Consider the following 15,195-nt stretch of genomic DNA (forward strand, 5'->3'; position numbering starts at 1 on the left):
ATTCCTGCTAAAAGCAGATTAACGTTTATATATGGTTAAAACTTTGTCTCTAAACACTCTTGTTTTGTCAGTCAGGCAAGAGCACAAAACTCTTTTCCCAGTTCAGTTCTGCTCTGCGTGTAGCAAACACCAAAATTAATTTACACATTCAAACATGCAAGATAAACTCATTTTGTTACAGACTCCACTGAAAAAAATCACTAATATATTCAAATGAGTTGTACTGGTTTATATGCAAATTCTCCCCTTGTGGTGTGATGCAACATTTGCATTACGGAAATATGCAAATGTTTTGTTTTCATTCTTGAATATACCAACCCATGTTTAGAAGAAAACTCCATCTCCTCTGATCCACAAACACACACATATGTGACTGACTGAGAGAGCAAGCGCATGCTCCATGCACACACACACGCATCATTATATACTTACGATTAGGAGGTCCTCTCACACACTCATATGCATTGACTTTGCATGCATGCATGCATGCAACCCACCATGAACACCTGCCCATGACCACATTACCTCGTGATCACAGCTGAATGTCAAGAGAGACTGAACCCAGAAGCTCAATGACTGAGATCCACCATGGACACAATGGCTCTGTTCCAAACACTAGTGAACATCTCTGTCTACCTTCTAAGGCAGCAACTTATGTGAAACAGAACCCCATAGCAGGGTTATTATAGTTAACAAAATGTAACTAAAATGAAAACCATAAAAACATTTTTGTTACTTGAAATAAATAAATTACTCAAATTAATCAATACAAATGAATAAAAACTATGTAGACATGTTAAAAAAACAATAAACAACAAAATGACTAAAACTTTAAAATTAATGTGAAAAAATATAAACAACTATTTTTAATATTAACAAACACTATAATAGTTTATCAATGATGCCAAAATAACTGCCATATAGTGGCTGATTGAAACGTTCTTCACTGGCAGCAATTTAAATATAATCAAAATAATCTTAGTGAAGTGTGACGCAAGGACTTCTTGTAGTCTTTTTCATCAAGTTTACCTCTGAAAAAAATATTTTAACAATATTTTATGGTTAAGTAGTGTTATGTTAAATACAACATAGATTTGCACAATATATTATGTTAATTTCCAAAGTTTTCACATTATTTTTACCATAAAATTATTTTTATTGTCTTGTTAAATCTTATGATTTATGCTGTATATGGAAACTTATTCCAATTTAAATGTTAATGTTAATTAAATGCTGCATTTTTACTTTTTTCTATTGAAAATACATTACTCGCTTGTCTAATGCCTACAGTTGATTCCAATACAGCATGTTCCTAAGTTAATGACTTGATATTCTACATGCATTACGCTAAATAGTGTTTTTAAGACTGAACTACCTTTTCAATACTGAAAAAAATCCCTCATACCTATCCACAGATTTTCACTAAGCTCATCACAATGCAACCATCGTCTCTGCCAAGGATGCATGCAATTCTATAACAAGGTATCAGGAAGCTGTTTGATACAGCCTTTGCTTGTCTATGAATGTTATTTACCTGTAGGTGAGCATCTCACTAGCATTTGGAGCAGAACGACAATCATGTGTTAACAGACTCAGTCACTTCAAGGTGATTTTCTCACAGAAGATGGGCTGGATTCCATCAGTCAGGCCTTTCACATGAACAAATCTACAAATTCTAGGATAAGTTAGGGTTTATGTCAGTCACTTTTTTTGCTATGGAAACAGACTGACTGACGTCTCCGCCCACAGACCTCTGATTACCCATAAGTCTGAGCAAACACACTTTTTGCTGCTATTCTGATGATGACTATGCTCAGCCAGGAAGGGATCCGAAAAGCATGCAGAAGCACGGGCTGTCAAGAGACCGATGGTCCGGAAACAATGAGGATCCGCGGACCCTCGGTACCGGGCCCGTTCACTCACGCATTCCTACTTACCATGGACCCTCTCTTGTAGCGACTATACCAAGTGCCTGGACTGTCTTTGGGCCAGCGAGCCATTTTGCTCTGTAAAATAGGAGACTATTTCAGGAGGACAAGAAAGAGGAGTCACTCTTACCAGTTTACCACGTTTGAATTCACTGAACCACGACCCTGGATTCTCCTTCACCCAAGAGGTGAGTCTGGCCTGAGAGAGAGAGAGTCAGCTAGAGTCAATACTGCAGACAGACAGACAGACAGACAGACAGACAGGAAGAAATAGGTAGCCTATTGGAATTATTTTGATCTGTTTTGCAGTGCAGTTGTCAATCTGCTCAAGGCAGAGGCTTTCACATAAGACATGATCCTGCAGACAGTTTGCAGGATTAAACCTACAGCCCTACAATTAACAAAATACAACCCTGTACGAAACCGAGCTTTCATACACAACTATAATCCAATTATAATTATATTAGATATATATTAATATAGAATAATTCTATTTTAAAAAAATTAAAAAATGCCACTTAAAAACCTAAAAAAGGTTTTGCAAATGAAGAAAAAAAAAAAAAAAAAGGAAAAAAAAATTTCCTAAAAATGTTGTAAAAATGCATATAATAATAATATAATATAATTTTAATATATTTAAACAAAATAATTGAAAATTTTATATTCTTTTTTGCCGAGTGAAATAAAAACGAAAAATGTTTTTAAAAAAATCATAAAAAGTACTACTACTACTAGCATTGTTAAAACACTAAAATGTACTTAAAACCTAAAAAGTGTTTAAAAAATCCTAAATAATTATAATATAATGTTAATATAATCAAAACAATAAAATGTACTTAAAACCTAAAAAGTGTTTTAAAAAAATCCTAAATAATAATAATAATATAATTTTAATATAATCAAAACACTAAAATTGACTTAAAACCTAAATAAATCCTTAAAAAAAATATTAAATGAACACTTTATAATTTTTTATAATATTTATTTTGCTCAGCAAACTACAAAAATGTCACTTACAAACCTAAATAATAATAATAATTTAAAGTACTTTTTTGCAGGATGAAGGGTCCAATAGTGTTCACAGAATTGAATGCAAATGCAAAACACAAATTTTATGATACAGGTTTTGCTCTCATCCTAAATCAACAAAAACCCTAAAACTCCAATATGACCAACAACAATCATTTTTGAGGGAATTTTTGCTTCTGGTGTGAAGCGGCCTGTCGGCATACAAGGGTTGCCCTGGTAAATATTTGTGTAAGGTGAGAATAAGCCTGAAGAGGTTGTTGTTTGTTGTTGTCTGCATCTGCTGGTATGAAGCGTGAACCTGTGGAAGAACTGAAGTTAGTGCTGAGAGTCACCTTCACACCCCACTGAGTGATTTTCCATCAGTGACGCTTCTGAGACTCATTAAGGCAAATAACTCGTCACACTTGTGTGCAGAATCTAATACACAAACATCATTAAAGACTATGATACAAGAACCCTCATTATATTCAAGAATGATACTTCTGACTAGTTTTGAACAGTTTTGAGTTGAATAGCTGGTACAGACCTTATTCGGGTTGTGGGAAAAAAGTACAGGTCATTCAATATGTCATTCTGATGTGCATGTCTTTCCATAGATTTTCAATGGAAAAAAAACTCTAAATCAGATGTGACCTTAAGACAGTGTGACATATTGAACAGATTGTACCGCTATTCCTCTCTGCATGTTAAGCTGAACAATTTCTCTCTGGAAGTTTTTCAGGAATCCATGGACTACTAACTGTGAGTTGAATCTAGTGTGTGTTTGTCTTCATTTTGATATGTGATGCTTTTTAAATTGTTGTTGTGCTTTGTGATTCAGAGATGAAAACGGTTTTACCCTAGATCTGGACTTATGGGAAGGGAAGCCGTCCCAAAGTGTTTTGCTTTGTGGCTGTCAGGAGAACATTTCTTACCCCTTCACTCTTTTTCTCTGGGAAGATGCAGCTCTCTCCACCTGCTGTGAAGTTACAGTACACTTTGAAAGAGTCTCTGGAGCAGCCCTGGTTCGGATCAATCCAGTATTCACCTGAAAACAGAAACAAGGGCCATCATAAGCTTTATGTATTATGTTGATATTTTCACACGGGATTCATTTAATACAGAGCTGAGAATCAGGTGGTTTTATTCTTGTGATTTGGCACTTGATATGCCAGTTAATCGTAATTAATTGTATATGTCACAATACATGCAATTAACGCCCCCAAATGACGATAATTTTGAATTATGAAGACAAATTTTAATTAGGGTTGCAAAGAGGCAGAAAAAATATGGTACAGTTTTGGGAACCATTCTAGAATTTTAGGAAATGTTACAGAAATTTGTAACTTTTGGAAAGTTTCCGTAATTTTAATTAAATATATATTTTTAAATGTATTTAATTTTATGTTAAATCTGTATTTCTATTTTTTTTTTATTAGCATCATGACTTTGGATAGTTAGAGTGTTGCAAAGTGGTTGCCAGGCCATTACTACTGTAAACTGCAAAACTCGCCACCTAAATGTTTGGACGGTTACTTGGCTATTGTTAGGCAGTTGCTAAATTGTGTTCTTAACAGCTTCTTGGATGTTCTAGGTGGTTGCTAGGCCGCTAGCAATGGTTGCAAAACATGAGTAGTGCTTGGCCGTGCGAAATGCGTCACCACAATGTTTGAGTGGTTGCTAGGATGTGGTTTGGTTACTAAGGTGTTCTAATTATTTGATAGGCTGTAATTAGGGTGTTGTGGATGGTTGCTAGGGCTTCACATTTTCTGTTTATTTTATTTTTCATTAGCATCATGGTTACCTTCTGTCTATCTCTGTTGTTGTTTTTACTGATGCTTTGTTTAAAACAGTCATTAACATGCTTGGAAACGTGTGTGCGCCTGCGTGCGTGTGTAGCGTGTGTGTGTGTGAGTGATACACACCATCTGGGAAATCTGGGTGGCACAGCTGCAGGTCTTTGCAGGTGCGGGCGGGGTTACTCTGTGTGCCCAGCGGGTGTTTCATCTGTTCAATCTCCAGTTTGAGAGAGTTCAGAGAGCCGAATATCTCCTCCATGCCATCCTCATAGTCTTTGTAGTTGGCGTCTGCAGCGTCATCCATCATCTGGCTGGCATCAATGTTCCTCTTTGCCCGTTTGGGGCTGGACTGGATAGGCAGAGGGTGGATGACATCACCAGGTGGACCCTAGACGAGAAGATAACCGTTAATATTCACATAACATGCATTATTTAGAGCACAGGCTAGTGCTGCTTGCTCATGCAAAATTCACCATCAAAATGTTTGGGTGTTGTTCTGAGCGACTATAGGGTTTTTTGGGTGGTTGCTAAGGTGTTGTAAGGAGGTTTCTAGGCTGTTACAAAATAATTAGAAAATGTGAGTGTAGCTTGGCCCATGTAAACTTCGTTACAACAATGTTTGGGTGGTTACTAGGGTGTTGTAAAGTGTTCTCAATGACTGCTAGGGTTTCCTGGGTGGTTTCTAAGGTGTTGCAAAGAGGTTTCTAGACTGTTAGTAAATCATTGTAAAATGTGAGTGTAGGTTAGCCATGCAAACCTTGTTACTACAATGTTAGGGTGGTTGGTTACTAGGGTGTTGTTAAGCAGTGACTGTTGGTTTTTTTAGGTGGTTGCTAGGGTATTGAAAGAATGTTTTGGGTGGTTGTTAGGGTGTTGTTAGGCAGTGACTGTTGGTTTTTTTTAGGTGGTTGCTAGGGTGTTGAAAGGATGTTTTGGGTGGTTGTTAGGCAGTTGCTAGTCTGTTACTGTAGTTGGAAAATGTGAGTGTAACCCACTAGGGCTAATATGGTGTTGATAAGCAGTTGCTAAGGTGTTCGAATTGAATTGAATTGTTCTGAGTGGCTGTTGGGGATTTTTAGGTGGTTGCTAAGATGTTGATAGGATGTTTTGGGTGGTTGTTAGGCAGTTGCTAAGATGTTTTGAGTGGCTATTAGGGTGATTTATAGTGTTGCTAGGATGTTCCAACAATAAATTGTTGGAAATTTTAAGCGTTGCTTGAACATACAAAATTCAGACAATTACTATGATTTTGCAAGTGGTTGCTAGGGTGTCATGGGTGGTTGTTAGGGCATTACATTCTCAGTGCTTCTAACTGTTTCCTGTTCTATGCCTCACTCTATAAATAAAAGTGCCAAAATGCCCAATATTAAAAAACTACTGTAATAAACCTGAAAAATAACCGTGTCTACGATTATCCATCTAGACCTTTACATTGACTAAACACTGGCATTTCTCTCGGTGTCCTGAAGCTGAGTGTGGAAACAGCAACCGACACAGTCTGTAAATGTGAAATATCAGGTTTTCTCAAGGAAGCAATATGCACTGGATCTCTCAGAGGACCCTTAACAGATTCGCTTTACACCACATAATAGACCTCAATTATACTTACGTAACATCTACTGCAGAATCATCTGTTTAAATATGCACTTATCTCACAGAGGAACAACTCGTTTGTGTGTTTAGTTTTGCTTTGTTTTATAGTTTGGTTTAGTGCAGTTACGTACTGGAGGTCCAGGAAATCCCGGCTGTCCAGCTTCTCCCTTCGGCCCAGTCTGACCCTACAGAGACAGAACCATGCTCATTTAAAATGCTAAATAAATGAACAAGAATGATTAAATAAGAACATGAATAACTTACAGATGATCCTTTAGCACCTTTAGGACCAGGAGGACCCTGAACAGAAGTGAAACATACATATGAATCACAATTATATATAATATCCTCTAAAAAAATTATTATTAGAACCAAAAAGATGGAGAAACTTTTTAAAGTTTTCTCTTACAAAAAAAAAAAAAAAATCCATCATGTAGAAAACAAAATACTGATTTGAAGAACCACGTTGCAACTCAAGAACCTTATACAGGCAATAAAGAAAAAAATATTTGCTGCACCACTGAAGAACTTTTATTTTTCAAAGTGTACATAATAAAGGATTTCAATTATACCGGGAGACCAGGAGGTCCAATGGGTCCAATAGGTCCAGCGGGTCCGTAAATACCCTGTAGAGAAATACTTAAATATTGAAGACTGCTTTATCAAAATACATTAAATTTAGCACGTTTATACTAGTTTTTATTGCTGTATGTATGTGAACATGTTCCATACAGTGTCTCCTTTAGTTCCTGCAGTTCCCTGTGGACCCGGCAGCCCTCTGTCTCCCTTCTCTCCCTGTTCTCCTGGAGGTCCGATGAGTCCAATGAGACCAGGATGACCCTGAAACAAGCCACTTGATTATTAAACTCATCAGTAATGAACATACTCCTTCATAATCAGAACGCCAGCCAGAGTTCAATTAATGTACTGGACATGTAAAGTCATTACTACAGCTGTGTTGCAGACACTAGTTAGTCACCTACCTAGACTGCATCATAGTGCAATTAATTAAGGGTATCAAAGATGAATTTGCTTCCCTCACCTTTTCACCTTTAATACCAGTATCTCCCTTCAGTCCAGGCAGTCCAGGAGGACCCTGAAAGAGAGAAAGATAAGAATAGCGAGGACTGTAGATTGTCATTTAAGACTATAATGAACTCATTCTCAGAGGAATATCACGTCGGTACCATCGGTCCAGGAGGTCCATCGGGTCCAGGAGCACCGGGCAGTCCTTGTTCTCCCTACATCAGGACCAAACAGATCCATTTATTAACACAATATCACTGCCTTAGACAGAACTGCATATGAGGACTGGTGTTATATTCTTGTGGTTGAAAGAGGGATTCTTACTCTATTTCAAGTAAATGAAAAAATATTAAATGTTATTTTTATATTATTATGAATGATATAAATATAGATTTTTGCAATGTGACAATATTTGTCCAGGCAATAGTTTTTTTTTTTTTTTTAAATCAGCAATAATAAAATAAAAAAAATACTAAGATGTATATATACTTTACAATTTATATAATATAAATGGTAAAGTATATATATTTATTTTATATATATCGTATATTATAATTTTTTTGGCATGATAAAGACATTTTGGAGCATAAATATCAATGGTATTTTTTTTTAATTTGTCCAGGCAATAGCTTTTTTTTTTTTTTTTAAATCAGCAATAATAAAATAAAAAAAATACTAAGATGTATATATACTTTACAATTTATATAATATAAATGGTAAAGTATATATATTTATTTTATATATATCGTATATTATAATTTTTTTGGCATGATAAAGACATTTTGGAGCATAAATATCAATGGTATTTTTTTTTATTAGGTTTAAATCATTAATACTACACAATTTAAATATAAATTTTTTGCATTGCAGAAATTAGTTTTGTTTTTTATTTTAATCTTAAAACTTCTATAATCTTAAATCTACAGGTCCAAGTTCTTAACTTGCATGTGTATATAGATATATGATATAATAATAATACAAATATTAATAGTAATAATTTAAAACAGTAATTACATTTACTACATAATTACTAAATAGTATATACTAAATAGTAAATTACTAATAGTAATTTAAATAATATGTAATTTTTTGTCGCATTGTAGAAATGAGAAAGTTTTTTTTTAATGTTTCATAATCCTAAAATAAAAATCTTAAAATTTACAGCTCCAAATTTTTTATGCCCTAAATATATACATATATATATATAGAGAGAGAGAGAGAGATTTTGAATTTGTTTTGATTTTGTAGTGAACTATGACCCAGGTATATTATTTACAAGGCTTTGTGAGATTCACCAAATACATTTAGCTTAAACTCTGACATTAGGACCTAATGAGCTGTGTATGGCTGTCAGGCTGGTCCAGTATCACTCACCACTGGTCCAGGCACCCCTCTCAGACCCTCGGAACCAGGTTTTCCAGGGCTTCCCTGAGGACCAACTGGACCTGTCTTACCAGGTGGACCCAGGAGACCAGATTCACCCTGATTCAGAGACACACAAAACCATTGAAACCATTGCTGTAATGTATTTGTGACTGTAATAGTGCTCCAGTGCATGATTGTGTGAACGTCTGCATGTTACCTTGGCACCCTTCTCTCCCTGTCTTCCTTCAGGTCCAGCAGGTCCATGAGGTCCCTGAAGAGAATGAATGAAAATTGAGAGCCATATATAGGTATTTTTAGTTTAATCCTATTAATATTAATGGCTAGTCAGAAATATTTTTGGCTGCTAATTATATTTTTTTTTTTATGCAAATGATATAAGCATTGCTCACTCTCTTTCCTGGAGGGCCAGTGGGGCCGGTTTCACCAGTAGGTCCAGGGGATCCCTGAAAGAAACAAATAAACAACATTATAAAAGCAGCAAACATTATAAAACACACACATGCATGCAGCTGACACCAGAGATGACAAATGGTTGTGTTTAAATCCTACTCACCGCCTGACCAGGCTCTCCATCATCACCCTTATCTCCAGAAGCACCATCCAAACCCTGTAGAGCAAGAAAAAAGAATGTTGCTTCCTTAAACAACCTGAAAATATATTTGCAATAACTACATTTACACATTAATAACACTTACAGGTGAACCAGGCTCTCCAGGAGGACCAGGATCACCAGGGAAACCACTTGGACCCTGAAAATCAAACCAAAACATTTGAGCATTTCTGTAGTTGATCAAAAACATGGTAACTGCATGGTCTCCTAAGCATAAAGAGTATGGTATTAGCATGCAGAACCTACAATACACTCTTAAAAATAACATTTTTACAAAACATTGAAGCATATCTTAATTTCTTATTTGTATTTTTGTTTTCTTGTACTGAAATGTAAAAAACAATCATTTGAATTTGATTTTTTTTTTTAACTATATATAATATAGCTAGATATACTTTTGGCCCACAGCCCTCAATCAAGATAGATTTTTGGCCCTTCATATTAGGCAAGGCAAATGTATTTGTATAGCACATTTCATACATAATGGTAATTCAAACTTAAAAATTCAAAGGATTAATAATAATAACAGCAAAATAACAACATATGCATAAGAAATAAAAATAACATGCATCAGAAAAACAATAAAAGCAAAGAATAAAAATTATTAAAAATGTATTTAAAATGTATTAAAACGGTTAAAAAGAAAAAAGAGGGTAGAGAAATAAGATACATTACAATATTTAAAAGGTTTGGGCACCTCTGTTCATATAGCAAATTATATACTATTTTGCATACATAAATGTCCAAAATTAAAAATGTTTTGTCCAAAATATAAATTCTGTATTATTTTGTCTAATTAAAAATAGCAAAATAAATACATAAAACAACTAAGTGAATTTACGCTTCATACTGGTATAGTATGAAATATTACCTTTGAGGTTTGGTAAAGACTACATTTAATAGTGTTGTTAAATGATTAATGTTTTTAAAGATTAACTTTGAGTGAGCATTAGATGACGGCAAATGTAAATGAAAGGTTAAATATGGTTCTTCTATTGCATTGCTGCAAAAACCTCCTTTTGGAAGCTTTATTTTTAACAGTGTATTTTTCCAACACCAAATAAAGCATTAATGATAAGAACATACAGGACTTCCTTTGGGACCATCATCTCCTGGTGGTCCTTTTGGTCCGGGGGGCCCTGCAGAACCAGCGGGTCCGGCTTCTCCCTTTTCACCACGCTCTCCTCTTGGACCCTAAAACACACACACACGAGATATGAGATGTGTGTGTGTTGTTCTGAGACTTTCAGCAGTGAAGTTTTAGAGTTTTGCATATGCAAGTTTGTTTTTTTTGCCGTACTGAAGGACCGATGTCTCCTTGCGGACCTGGTTCTCCTGGTTCACCGGCGTCTCCCTAGAGAAAAACAGAGAGATGTAAGTAAAGCACGGCAGGGCTCTTTTTTTCTCCTCAACACTGCAAAGATTTTGTCCACTGGACAGAAGAGCACGTCAGCATCATTATTCACTGTCTTGTCAGCAAATCTGCTTTCCTCTGCAGAACAACACTTTCTAGCATGAAAATCTGCACAACATCGATATTCAGACAAACAAACGACCTCGATGATGACCAGTTCCATCAGACATCAGATGAGAATGGAAATCATTATACTGTATGTATCCAGACACCTCTGAATTGGAGCAATGACACTTTGAAAAATGAACTAGACTTTGAGGTTTTCTGAAGAAGTGAGTGATGCTCCTGCCAAACTAACTGTCGTTATGCTAGAGAGTTGTGGGTGGTTGTTTAAAATTACTGGCTCCAGTCAAAAGAGCCCATCCATAAGTTTCTATAATATTCTGTTCTCTATATATGACTTGGGTCCCTCCTGCAATGTACATCAATGAGATTTTTTTTTTTACACAAATTATATTATGACTGATAACCAATAAATGACTGAAATTAAAATTCTATACTATTTAGAGTAAAAAAAAAAAAATGTAATTATTAAATGGTCAAAATTAAACAAATAGTCTAAAAAAAAAAGAAAACTAAAACAAACTAAATTAAAAATAAAAATAAATTATTAAATCATAAATTAGATTATTAAACAAACGGCCAAAATTGAATTATTATTAATTATACTATTTTGTCTAAACATAATAATAAATAATACAAATAAAGAACCATGTAAATAAATGGCTAGACTTAAAAGTCTATATTTGTCTAAATAAAAATAAATAAAACATTTTATTTTATTGTTCTATTTTGCTTGATGTTAATCATTTTCATGTAATGACTGATAACCAATAACTGGCTGAAATTAAAATTCTATAATATTTTGTCTAAATAAAAAATAAATTGTTGAAAATAAATAAATTAATTAATTAATTATGTACTATTTAGTCTAAACAAATAAATAATTAAATAAATATATAAAAGGCTGAAATTTAAATTCTCTACTATTTTGTCTGAATTAAAAACGAAACAATAAAAAAGAAACAACTAAATAAATAAATAACCATAATTAAAATTCTATATTATTTTATCTAAATAAAAATAAATACAAACAAAATTGTTTTATGCTATTAATGTATTTTAGACTTTGAGATTTGTTAATAAATTATAGTGTTATTAAATTATTCATGCTTTTTACAGTGTTATTAAATTATTAGTGCTTTCAAAGAATAACTTTGTGATGGCAAAGGTAATCTAAAGGTAAAACTAACCTTAGTTTATATTAATTAATTAAATATCCCAATATGAACAGATACCGATTCAAAAAGGAATAACAGTGCTGCTTGCCTTAGCAAACCACTAATAAAACACTATTAAATCAGTCAGTTTGTGACATTAAACATTCAATATCGTTCGTCCTCCCCCTCAGATGCAGATGAAAGACCAACATCAGTTTAACCATAAATGTGCTTTCTCTCGTGCTGATAAACATGTTTAGAAGTTATTCTCTGTGCTCTTAGAGGTTGTTTAAATGTGTGTGTGTGTGCGTGTGTGTGTGTGTGTGTGTGTGGATACTTCTGCACGTCTGCCATACTGAGGGATTAAGAGTCACTCAGACGCTCTGAACTGTATCATTCGTGTGTGTGTGTGTGTGTGTGTGTGTGTGTGTGTGTCAGAGTGAGGTTGAGCAAAGGGTCTGAATACTTAGGACCATGTGATATTTCAGTTTTTCTTTTTTAATAAATCTGCAAAAATGTCAACGATTCTGTGTTTTTCTGTCAATATGGGGTGCTGTGTGTACATTAATGAGGAAAAAAAATTAACTTAAATGATTTTAGCAAATGGCTGCAATATAACAAAGAGTGAAAAATTTAAGGGGGTCTGAATACTTTCCGTACCCACTGTACATTTGCTAATGGCGAATAAATTGGAAAACTCACTGGCCATAAATATTTCTTAACAGTATTTTGCATTCATTTGTTAAAAATGTCTATTCTTTATGACAATGGGATAACTTATCTGTTGTCACAAAAACACCATAATTTTTGTATTTCAGTGATGATAATTATTAAAATTATTATTATTATTAAATCACTCTAATTAGAATTAAAGTTATCGATACATTTACTTGTATAATTACTACTTACAAATTATTATTACTTACTAGATATATAAATGTATTATTAATATCATTAATAAATTAATCAGAATTAACAAAGCTATTGATACTTGTTGATTTACTTGTTGTATAGTCACTAATTAAAAAATTATTAATACCGTATTGACCCGAATATAAGACGATGTTTTTTTCTTGGAAATACATCTGAAAAAACGCGGTCGTCTTACTGTTTGCTATTTGAATATATTTAAAAATGTAATTTATTCCTGTGATGCAAACCTGAATTTTCAGAATCATTACTCCAGTCTATAAAAGCATTTTTGTTACTTAAAATAAAATAAACGTTAACTGAAATAAAATAAAATAAAATAAAACTTTAAAAATCCTTTAATATATAGTGTGTCAGACTGAGGTATCTCTCTCTTTCTCTCTGTAGTGGGATGAGAGGTCTGTCAGAGGGAAGTGCTGAGGTAAATCTTCCAGACTAACAGCAAACAGCCTTGTCTCCAGGTCTCATTCTATCATCTTTATCTGTTTTAAATCCTCCCCTCGTCTGTTATTATTATATCACTCTAATTAGAATGAACAAATTTACTGATGCAAATTTGCTGGTCATGACGCTCAAACCAAAGCATCAGAGATACCGTGTTACACTTTTTGAGGATATTAATCTATGATTGGCTTACTTACAGTTTACACATTAACCTGAGAAATATTTAACTTACAAAAACACTCACAGACACACAGGCAAACACATACACACATACACAACTTTAACTCTAGAGAGAAGCTACAGGAAAACCTCACAGAGACACAGATCCTGAACTGACTGAGCACACACACACACACACACACACACACACACACACTGACAGCATTCTGACATTAGCAGCAACTGAACACCTGAACCTCAGCGAGGGGAAACACACACACACACACTAGTGATCTTGATCCATCAGAGTCTCTGACAGGAAGTTCATGATTCCCAGAGGCAAACAGGACTGTCATGTGACCAGCTCTTCCTGTAACGAGACAGACATGAAATATCATTGCAGTAATCTAACATTATAGACCGCTTCCGTGTGTGTGTGTGTGTGTGTGTGTGTGTCAGACTGAGGTATCTCTCTCTTTCTCTCTGTAGTGGGATGAGAGGTCTGTCAGAGGGAAGTGCTGAGGTAAATCTTCCAGACTAACAGCAAACAGCCTTGTCTCCAGGTCTCATTCTATCATCTTTATCTGTTTTAAATCCTCCCCTCGTCTGTGTTTTTCTGGGTCATTTCTCTGGGCGAAACTCCTCTCTAAGCAGAACTGAAATGGGTCCTTGGTTTGGTGGGAGAACAATAGTGCTGAAGTGCTGTATTAATATTGACAGTGGCCGGTGCTGAGGTGATGGAGTGCAGTCATGCGAACAAACGACCTGTTCGCTCTGCTGAGACATACAGTACACAAAGATACAGACACTCTCAGCTCACTGTCACACTCCATAAACACACACACACACACACACACACACACACACAACCAGAACTCAGAATAAAGCCTCAAGATCACTGCACTGAAAATAAAGCATAGCGCACAACTGAATGCTCTTTTGTAAAGTAAAGCAATGTGCTACTTTTGAATTTATACCATAATACCTTACCTTTTCCAAGCAAGTAAAGCATGTTTCATTCTTTAATGGAGAATACAATCTCTCGTCACACAGGCAGGGTTCAAACTGAACTTCATACAGTGGGTACGGAAAGTATTCAGACCCCCTTCAATTTTTCACTCTTTGTTATATTGCAGCCATTTGCTAAAATCATTTAAGTTAATTTTTTTTCCTCATTAATGTACACACAGCACCCCATATTGACAGAAAAACACAGAATTGTTGACATTTTTGCAGATTTATTAAAAAAGAAAAACTGAAATATCACATGGTCCTAAGTATTCAGACCCTTTGCTGTGACACTCATATATTTAACTCAGGTGCTGTCCATTTCTTCTGATCATCCTTGAGATGGTTCTACACCTTCATTTGAGTCCAGCTGTGTTTGATTATACTGATTGGACTTGATTAGGAAAGCCACACACCTGTCTATATAAGACCTTACAGCTCACAGAGCAAATGAGAATCATGAGGTCAAAGGAACTGCCTGAAGAGCTCAGAGACAAAATTGTGGCAAGGCACAGATCTGGCCAAGGTTACAAAAAAAATTCTGCTGCACTTAAGGTTCCTAAGAGCACAGTGGCCTCCATAATCCTTAAATGGAAGACGTTTGGGACGACCAGAACCCTTCCTAGAGCTGGCCGTCCAGCCAAACTGAGCTATCGGGGGAGAAGAGCCT

General features: G+C 34.9%; 1 protein-coding gene across 2 annotated transcripts in view; it reads right to left on the reverse strand.

Annotated features, from left to right (window-relative positions):
- Positions 1-15,195, reverse strand: part of col5a1 (procollagen, type V, alpha 1) — a 115,432-nt gene that overhangs the window by 2,824 nt on the left and 97,413 nt on the right. Inside the window, exons 49-64 of one of the 2 annotated variants that reach the window (XM_016470190.1) lie at positions 10,651-10,704; positions 10,437-10,544; positions 9,436-9,489; positions 9,294-9,347; positions 9,130-9,183; positions 8,937-8,990; positions 8,729-8,836; positions 7,516-7,569; positions 7,371-7,424; positions 7,061-7,168; positions 6,901-6,954; positions 6,593-6,628; positions 6,460-6,513; positions 4,862-5,123; positions 3,872-3,984; positions 1,938-2,006 (exon numbers count right to left, since the gene is read on the reverse strand). In XM_016470190.1, coding sequence (XP_016325676.1) covers positions 1,938-2,006; positions 3,872-3,984; positions 4,862-5,123; positions 6,460-6,513; positions 6,593-6,628; positions 6,901-6,954; positions 7,061-7,168; positions 7,371-7,424; positions 7,516-7,569; positions 8,729-8,836; positions 8,937-8,990; positions 9,130-9,183; positions 9,294-9,347; positions 9,436-9,489; positions 10,437-10,544; positions 10,651-10,704 — 1,290 coding nt within the window. Of the gene's footprint in view, positions 1-1,937; positions 2,007-2,058; positions 2,128-3,871; positions 3,985-4,861; positions 5,124-6,459; positions 6,514-6,592; positions 6,629-6,900; positions 6,955-7,060; positions 7,169-7,370; positions 7,425-7,515; positions 7,570-8,728; positions 8,837-8,936; positions 8,991-9,129; positions 9,184-9,293; positions 9,348-9,435; positions 9,490-10,436; positions 10,545-10,650; positions 10,705-15,195 lie in introns of both variants that reach the window. The other variant, XM_016470189.1, reaches the window with a different exon arrangement.

Source organism: Sinocyclocheilus anshuiensis, unplaced genomic scaffold (assembly GCF_001515605.1).
Source record: "Sinocyclocheilus anshuiensis isolate Anshui unplaced genomic scaffold, SAMN03320099.WGS_v1.1 scaffold708, whole genome shotgun sequence".
NCBI lineage: Eukaryota > Metazoa > Chordata > Actinopteri > Cypriniformes > Cyprinidae > Sinocyclocheilus > Sinocyclocheilus anshuiensis.